At 40.4% G+C, this 9,289-nt stretch overlaps 1 protein-coding gene across 2 annotated transcripts; it reads left to right on the forward strand.

Moving 5' to 3' along the window:
* Positions 1-811: 811 nt before the first annotated feature.
* LOC132474450 (dehydrogenase/reductase SDR family member 13-like) lies at positions 812-4,014 on the forward strand. Of its 2 annotated transcripts, none has more exons than XM_060075161.1 (5): positions 812-1,072; positions 1,187-1,305; positions 2,024-2,147; positions 2,638-2,967; positions 3,187-4,014. In XM_060075161.1, exons 1-5 carry the CDS (start codon positions 946-948, stop codon positions 3,438-3,440), a joined length of 954 nt encoding a protein of 317 aa, XP_059931144.1. In that variant the 5' UTR covers positions 812-945; the 3' UTR covers positions 3,441-4,014. The 2 variants fall into 2 exon arrangements, with proteins under 2 accessions (XP_059931144.1, XP_059931145.1); XM_060075162.1 differs by having other exon boundaries at positions 931-1,072; positions 1,999-2,147.
* The last annotated feature ends 5,275 nt before the right edge of the window (positions 4,015-9,289 follow it).

A 9,289-nucleotide genomic window follows, 5' to 3' on the forward strand; every position in this document is an offset into this window, starting at 1 on the left:
GGAGTGATATCAAAGACGTGATTCAGAGGCAAAAACACTTCCCTTGACACTTTCGTTCCACAGCATTGAAAAGAGCCGTGCAATAAATAAAATATAATGCATACAATATTTTTTATTATTTTTTTAAATGAACCTCAAATTGTTATTACAGTTCACATACATTTGATTATTCCTTCATCCAGACAGTTTTCTTTCCTTTCACCACTTTAGTGGTTCAGAGCTTTATTATTTAGCTCACACTGCCATCTATTGGCTAAGACATGCAACAGCATAGTAACTAAGAAAATAAAAGTCACAGAATCCTGGACAGGACAAAAGAAAAATCATGGATAATATAATAATACTACATTTAAAACAGTGTTGTCTATAACTTCGATAAAAAGGTTAAGTTATAAACAATTGATTTATTCTTTAAGAGCTAGAGTCTAGCCAAAATGTGTTTAATCATTTCCTCTGGGATGAAATACTCATTGGTATTATGAGTTTAACTGTGGTTAAACTGTTACAAAAGGTCTGTGATTTTTTGACAATAAACCAGCAGAATGTTCAAATATATACAATGTGTTGGATTGATAGATAAATAGATAGATATACCCCCCACCAGAATAAATTTAGGATCTCCACCAGGTCACCCTAAAATGCAGCAGAATGCAGGAAATCACATCTACAATCTTCAAAATCCCCCCCCCACCTTTATATACTTCATATACCCCTGTGGCTTCCTGGGGGCTGAGCCCCCCCAAAAGTCCGAACCTAGAATCGCCCCTGGATGTGAGCCTAGTGGAGGCTAGGGGCGGAACCAATGTGTGGTTGTAGCTGGCGAAATTCAACCCGGAGTGTAATCGTAGGGAACCAAAACGGTTCATATCCATTTGTTTAAACCTTTCTTGTTATAGAGCCATGGTTTAAGATGATATATACATGCGATAAAATCTACATGCTATCATGTCGGTTGTGTTAACTGTTCTCGCCGGAGCAATCACCTTATATCTTATAGTTATCTATAATGTTCTTAAAGGAAGGAGATGCACAAGTTCTGTAAACATAAAGGGGAAGACTGCAATAGTGACAGGTGTGACGTTTAATACAGATTAATACGTTAACCCAATATCCATATATTCATTTATTTAACATGCCGTACACGATAGCAGTGTCAATGTGCGTTTGCTCTTGCCTCTTTGTGCAGGAAGTAATACTGGCATTGGAAAAGCCACAGCATTGGATTTAGCCAGAAGAGGTGCAAGAGTCATTTTGGCATGCCGCCACAAGGAGAAAGCTGAGGCTGCTGTTTATGACATCCGAAGAGTAAGGGCAGATTCAGACCAAATCAGACAGTCACAATCCTCTCCAGTATGGTTTATCACTCACTGGCAAGCCTCTATAGCCTTTCTTTGTCGGACACTCCAACAATGAAAGGATCTAGATGCATCATCCTTTCCACTGTCTCAAGAGTTTGAGGTGCCATTGAAGTGAGGTTACCATGTAATTGAGGTGCCTTTCAAGTGTATGATGTATGAAATTATAACTGGACAAATTGAGAGGGTCGCCACAAGACCATCTCCGTTAGGATGTGCTTTGACTCCTTGGTTATTATGGTTCCACTTATTCAGCTGTTCTGACGAGACCATTGTTGGGGTTTTTCATTTTGTAAAAACTAGAGAAAAGAAGAGGATATAAGACTGTGTACCTTATTGCACCTAATTGTATCTAATAATGCAACACTAAGCATACTAGAAATATCTCTAAGGTTTAAGGAGCTTATTCGAAGATGACATCATTATTTCATTTTAAATAACCCTCAAACTATTATTATTTATTTTTTTAAGCATTCCAATTTATCATCCAAAAAAAACTTAAGGTGCAGCACTATTTTTACTTAAGGTATTTTTCATCATAATTGAAATAGCAAAATGCTTTGGTGACTAACACATACTTTGTTTAAATAATTATCGTTAGTAAAAGGCTTTTTCATAGACATTTTTGTGTTTTTATTCTCAGTGTCGTATATCCTTATATCCTAAAGGAGAGCGGGAACAATGAGGTGATGTTCATGCAGTTGGATCTGGGAAGCTTGAAGTCTGTTCGTGCCTTTTCCAAAACCTTCCTGGAGACTGAGCCTAGATTGGACCTTTTGATCAACAATGCAGGTTTGTACAAGACAGAGCGTATGCATACATTTTAATCGCCCTAAATACTTAAAATATTGACCAACTCAACAGCGGAATGTTATTTTATATAATATCAGCAGCAGTAGTAACTGCAGATTTAGTATCAGGGTAATGTACATTGTTGTCCCATTGTTGCTAAAGGATGTATTAATATGTGTCTTTCCCTTTTCGGTTCTTTTGGTCCTTTTCACCATGAACACCAGATTGGCCTATGCAGCCATTGAGTTCAGAATATGGTCGTGACCTTACTTTGTTAAAAGAAAAGTTCAAAATCGATAAATGGAATTAATTTAGCTTAATTGTATTGTTAATCTCTAATTGGATCGATTCTTGGATCACTCTGACCGGTAATGTCCATTTAAGTGTAATAATATTAGAAAAAAGTTGCTCATATCGAAATTTTGGATCAGCCAAGATTAAATTATAAAGAGGAATTATTGCTTTACAACATGCAACTTTCACCTTGCAGGTGTGATGGGTTCCGGGTACACAAAGGACGGCTTTGGCGTGGCGTTTGGGGTGAACCACCTGGGGCATTTCCTTCTCACAAACCTTTTACTGGAGCGACTGCAGCAGTGCACCCCGAGCCGTGTGGTCACCGTGTCGGCGCTGCTCCACCGCTGGGGCGCTGTTGATTGTTCCCTGCTGCTGTCAGAGAAGGACCTGGTGTGGAGCCAGTCGGCATGGCTGCACGCCATCCGGTCGTACTGCAACAGCAAGCTCTGCAATGTGCTCTTCACCAGGGAGCTGGCAAACCGACTGGGGGGGACGGGGGTCACCTGCTACAGCCTTCACCCAGGTCAGGGTCACCAGCGTATCATTTAGCAAAAAGAAGATCCAAACAGACCAAAGGAACACCGCTTTTCAAAGGCAGATATATCGTTTTCTTGTTGTGTTTAAAGGTGCGATTTGCTGATAAAAGTGCTGGGAATTTAGTTATAATATTTCATTTAAAGAATTTATTTGTAGGTGCAGTTCAATTAAATATCTTTGTCTTACATATTGTTTTTCTTTCCAGGGGTCGTATATACAGAGTTTCTTCGCAACATGCATGCATGGCAACGGTTCTTTCTCCTGCCTGTGGCTAAGCTCTTCTTCCTGGACACTGAAGCTGGATGCCAGACCACCTTGCACTGCGCTCTGGAGGTTGGAATCGAACCCCTCAGCGGACGCTACTTCTCCTCCTGTAGGCCGCAGCAGGTTGGCTCACAGGGCCGCGACGACAGCCTGGCTAATAAGCTGTGGGAGGTCAGTGAAAGGTTGACTAGCTAGTCGGACAGTTTGGAATTACCGTTTGGCCGTGACAGCCAATCAAACTTGACGGCAAAGTCGCCAGACAGAAAATAAGCCAATTTCTCAGCAACTCTTTCACATATGGTGACCTTTGACCTCTAGGGGGCGCTGTAATTAATGAAGATGTGTTTTAACTCCCCTCTCTTCACATCAGTATATTTCAAACTTCTTTAACCATTCTGATATATTCTTATACAAATGATTGATTGATTGATTGATGATTGAAAACTTAAAGGATGTAAACAATTACTCAAATTGCCCTCTCTGGGTTATAGGCAATCTATGGTTAATGGTGATTGTGTTTGTTAATGACTACTGGCAGTTTTGGGTTAACAGGTTAATTGTAAGGTTAATAGCCACAATAATGTGGCACCTCTTCTATCTTTACTCTATAAAGGAAGAAATAACCAACATACATCAAATTAATGAAAGAAAATTAAGGATAACGCTTGAATGTGTAAAATCTTATGTAATGTTCAATATCTATCTTAATATAACGGTGTGCTCAATGCCAATCCAAATTTTGTAATAAAACTATAAGCTTTACACCTTTTTTTTTGTTATTCTGTTATTCGTTACAAAATATGAGGCCCCTCATTTATTATCTTCAAAGGAAGAAAACATGTAAAAGAATATACAGTATAAGACGGTTCCCTATTGGACTATGGCTAAGAATGTTATATTCATCAATTATCACCCATTGCACCTGTCGCCCTCGAATAATCATGAATGAAGCAAACAAACTTCATAAAACAACTGCTTTTCATGATTCTCATTGAATCAACCAAAATGTATATGCAGCATATATAAAATGCATTTCTCCAGACAATGATGTCTATATACAGAATAAATAGTGATATAATAATGGGTGATTGATGGGACATGATCTTTTTTTGGCCATCATGTTCGGTCAAGTTTTGATCTTGAATACAACTATGATAAATTAGTGCAACTCTCATGCACCAAGTATATTATAAGAAGTTCTTATAATATAGTTGGTGCAAGAGAGTTGCACAGATTTCACCTTGTGATTATATTCTTACATTCTTGAAGTAGTTATGATCAAATTGATTTAGCCCAAAAAATATATACGGTGGGACACTATAATCTGATATTTAGATGGATATTATTTGGACATCCATGGAGAGGAATGGTTCTTGGCTCATCCAGGAATTTCAAAGACATCTCAGAATGTCTCAAACATGTCTCAACAGGTCACACAGGGAGTTCTTTATTGTGTCTGTCATTTTGAGGTAAATCTTATCTTTTTGGCACTCCAACTTATGTTCTCTTTCCTGTTGTCTTTCAATGTGAAAAAAAACCACCATGTTGCAATGGGCATGCACATCATTGTTTGCCTGCTGATCATACCGAGGCAAACATACAGATCCTGGCGATTAAGGAAGAAGGAAAGAGCTGGAGGTTAATGAGATGCAGCAACCAAAACAATACAGTCAGATATTGCCTGTACTGGTTTGAAATATCACAGCCATTCTGCCGTTTTCTGTCGGTCCGCATAATGTTTTACTTGTTTTATTGTTAATTAATATGGATTTCTGGTGGAGTTCATCCTGGTGTGACACTAAATATTTTGGTGTGACAATCAAGATTGTTACCATACGGTCGTTTTTTCTTTTATTAGATCACTCAAAATGATGGAGAAGATATAAATTATTTTGGACTAGTTTGGCATATACAATAAAGTTACAGGCTAGAGATGGAGAAGAGGAGTTGAATTTGCCAACAAAAGATCCACTAAGTCAATGGAAGGCCAGCTTTTGATCACAACACAAGGGGGCAGTAGTGTACCAGGGTGGCGGCAGTCGAAGTGCCGTTGTTGTTCATCCTCCTAGCTGGCTGTTGTTGCTCGGAGCAAGGTTGTTGAAGACCTTAACCTAGCAGACCTATGGATTGTGTTCATTATGAGCACTGATTATAAAAACGGGTGGGCAACGAAAGGCAGGTCAGTTGTGTGTGTTAAGAGTGGTGCTCTTGTAATTACTCACTATAGGACATTCCTCAGTGCAGGTTTCTCCTTTAACCTCCATGTTGGACGTTGGTTGGATGGGGCTGTACATCCTTGATCGATTCCCATCTTAGTCTGCCTACAAGTATCTCGGCTTGTGTCCTCTCTTCATCACTATCTCCTCCCCTTAGATTGCCATTGGCTGATCTTGAACCTTCTAGAAGAAACAGCAACAATCATAACCCTGTGTCCCACAAAAACTTGTATGTTTTGCATGCAGCACCGTTGAAAAGTGTTAAAAATAGCCAGAGACGTGGATGGACCAAAGAAACGTAGACTTCTTGTTATTTAAGAAGACTTGATCAACACATATGTGAATTGATAGATTAGAACTATCTCCAGTGAAGGGTTAACCAGAAACAATACCACGCTATCCTCAAGCCAAAGGTCATGACCCCTCCTAGATGGAGAGTCCATGCTTAATTCCGCAGATGGGGATTCCATAGGTATTCTGTCACTCTAGCTTTACGTGGTGCTTGGGGAAGCACAACATCAATGACTGTGCGTTGAGTTTGCTTACTTATAGTCTGCAGTACTTAGTGACTGGATTAGTGCATCAATTAGTCAGCTGCTGGATGCATAGTGTTGCACACTGATTGAGTCAGATGCTTCGAGGGCTCAGTTTGTTTGATACGGCTGTGCCATTTTCTCTGTCTCAAGATTTTTTAAATAGTGTCAGTATATTTGTCTTGGGATTTGATGCTATTGCACCTTAATCACACACTCATAAGAAACCGGATGTCATCACAAATGTTCAAATTGGAACTACAATGGCAACTGCATCAGCCATGCAAAGAATGAGAGTGACGTGAAACCTAGGCTGATGGCTATTTATACACTCCACAGGTTGTATGGGTCGTTGATTTCCTCCAATGTCTTGAAGTCATCCCAAGATATCATGGTGCTTAGTAAAAAGCAATAGAGTCTCATGGGGGCCAAAGGCTACTGATGGCATGAGGGGTAATAGAATAAATGAGAGACAATTACATCTCCTCCGGGGTACAGCCGCAGAGGGCCCCATGAAACGTAACGTTTAGGTGGAGACGAGTCTCCAAGAGAACAAAAACACACCGCACTCCGACATGCACACGCGCTCTCCTCCACTTCCACACACTCCTTCCACTCCGGCCCTTATCCGTAACGACGGAGGTGTCGATAAATAGAAGCGTCCTCCTGGGTCTTGTTATTTCCTCAGCTGCAATTAACGTCCCCATCTGCTCACTTTTGATTAACGATGTTTACCAATATGCTGTGACATGCAAGGGACCGCCCAAATCTGTTGTTAGCACCTTTCCCTTTTGATTCTGCGCTGCTGCCTGCTCATAGCTCAAGCTACACACAGGAAACATCTCCACACACATATCTCTTATTGGGCTACAGCCGTTTAATGGGATTGCGTTTGAGTTGATTCGATTATTAAGCACTTTTAAATGGAGTTCAGTAGGTTAGACATCCCTTATACTAGGAAAGTCCAAGTTAAAATAATGATATGGGTGAGAATAAAAAAAAATATATATATTTTTTTTTACATTGAGCAAATAACCTTGGATCTTATAGGTATAATTTAATTCATTAAATGTAGCATCCTGATTGTATGTAGGTTGTGCATTAGTGTCAAGTCAGTACCTTAGCACAACGACATACAATGAAGTGATGAAAAAAGTACTCATGGTGAAAAGTAGAAGAATTTGGAATAACGTCACTTAAGCGACAGCCTATCCCAGGCTTGTCTGACGATCGAAACAGAAATACTTATGATTTTTTATCCTTCAAAAGCTACCAGAATGGAAGTGTCCACACACTTATATTCTTAAGCTGAAAAGGAGTCTCTTGCTGTGTGTGTGTGTGTGTGTGTGTGTGTGTGTGTGTGTGTGTGTGTGTGTGTGTGTGTGTGTGTGTGTGTGTGTGTGTGTGTGTGTGTGTGTGTGTGTGTGTGTGTGTGTGTGTGTGTGTGGATGTGTTGTTATGGACGGAAGTGTGTTTAAGCTTGAGCAAACAAAAAACGTCCACTTCCAATCACAACTTGAATAAAATGTCTTTATTTTTTTTTACACAACAGTGATGTCGACACCAACTCAAGGTTGGCGATTTTTAGTTATTTTTCTGTGAATTGATTGGGAAATTCCATACTTGCGCCCGTATTGATTTGTTGACCATTGTGCTGGGAAGGGAAAAGCCAAACATCCCCTGGCTGTGCACATACAGCTGTATGAAAAGAGTGTTATATTCTGGCTTGGAGTGCGGTCAGAAATTCCTGTAATCCCGTTGGCTTTCGCGAGGCCAGATTGTTTACCGTTCATCTTCAGTTTTCTTTCACTAATGACATTTGAAATGAGGCCACCTTAAAATTATTAAACTAAATAAGTGTTGTAAACTTTCTCAGTTCAAGGAGTGTTGAAACCTCACCTGCAGACTGAAAACCCTAACTCACACAGACACACACACACACGCACGCACGCACGTGCGCACACACTTATACACTCACGAGCGCACACACTTATGCCCTCACACAAGAAGCTGATGGTTATATCAGTCCGCATACATAAAGATTAACACATGAACCGCTAGCTTGGTTGCAATCACGAGCTAATGTCGAACCCAAGCCAAAGTCGACAAATGTTATTGAAAAAAAAGTTACCATACTTCAAAACCATAGCTATTTTCCTTATTTTGTAATCGTTAACGTTGATAACCTTCCATTCCATGCTTATTGTTTGCAACTGCACCACTTGTTGTAAGACCAATTTCTTTTTTTTGTCTAGCTGATTAAATAAGTCGGCACGGTCTGCAGGCTCTTACGCCCATTTAATTTAGGGCAAGCATTTAAGGGGCTGCGATATGAGATCTGAAGGAGCAGGTAAAGAGTAAATTGGGTTGGAGAGCTGCACCTGCGATGAGGGGCTGTACAATGCAGGGAGCGTGGGCCCTGGAGGGCTCCTTCAGAGGGGGCTCATGCTGGGGCGTCCCTTGGAGAGGGTGAACAAGCTCTGATTCTGGCCTGAGCACATCTTCACCAGGGAGCCACCTGGTGCACTGTATACCTTTTTGTTGTCCTTTGTTTTATCATTTGTTATTTGATAATAATAATATCTGAGCAGGTTTATGCGGCACTATTTCGGAAAATTGGTTGGATATTTTAGGGGCAATAAATTTGCCGAAGTATACACCAAAAATAATTTGAGTTCACCCATCATAACGAACGTGGGTTGGTAGAAAGCTTCTTGCAACCGGAACCATAAACAGTGTTTGAGTGTGTCAGTGTAAAAAAAATATTTACAATGCGATGTTCTGTATTTCTCTGAAGTAATTCAGCAAAATGTTTTGTGCAAGTCTATGACTCAACATACTATGTTAACAAGTCAGCAGGAGGGAGAGTGTATGGTGTGCATGTTTCAGTACACAGATTTAGAACCAGTATATAGTATAAGAATGACTGCACTCATATTCAATACTGTACAATTGTCTGTCAGGAAATCGATCAACAAGTGTGTGTGTGTGTGTGTGTGTGTGTGTGTGTGTGAACCTCCCCTATTGATGGGGAAACGGTCAGCAGACGAAGTAGCAACATCAATATTAGTCACTTGTTATTGGTCAGTAAACCATTGATTGGGGCGGGGGAGGGGGGGCACTGTGTGAATGTGTGCGTATGTCGTATAGTTGGTTAGGAGGACAGGGGGGCAGATAGGAAACCATGCCCTTAGATCAACTGTCCCAAGCAATGTTTTAGGTCAGAGGCAAACCGATTGACTATTGAGGTCTCCCCTACACTCAGTAGGGGTGCAATGTGGGTCAGAACATGGGC

This window comes from Gadus macrocephalus, chromosome 16, assembly GCF_031168955.1.
Source record: "Gadus macrocephalus chromosome 16, ASM3116895v1".
Classification (NCBI taxonomy): Eukaryota; Metazoa; Chordata; class Actinopteri; order Gadiformes; family Gadidae; genus Gadus; species Gadus macrocephalus.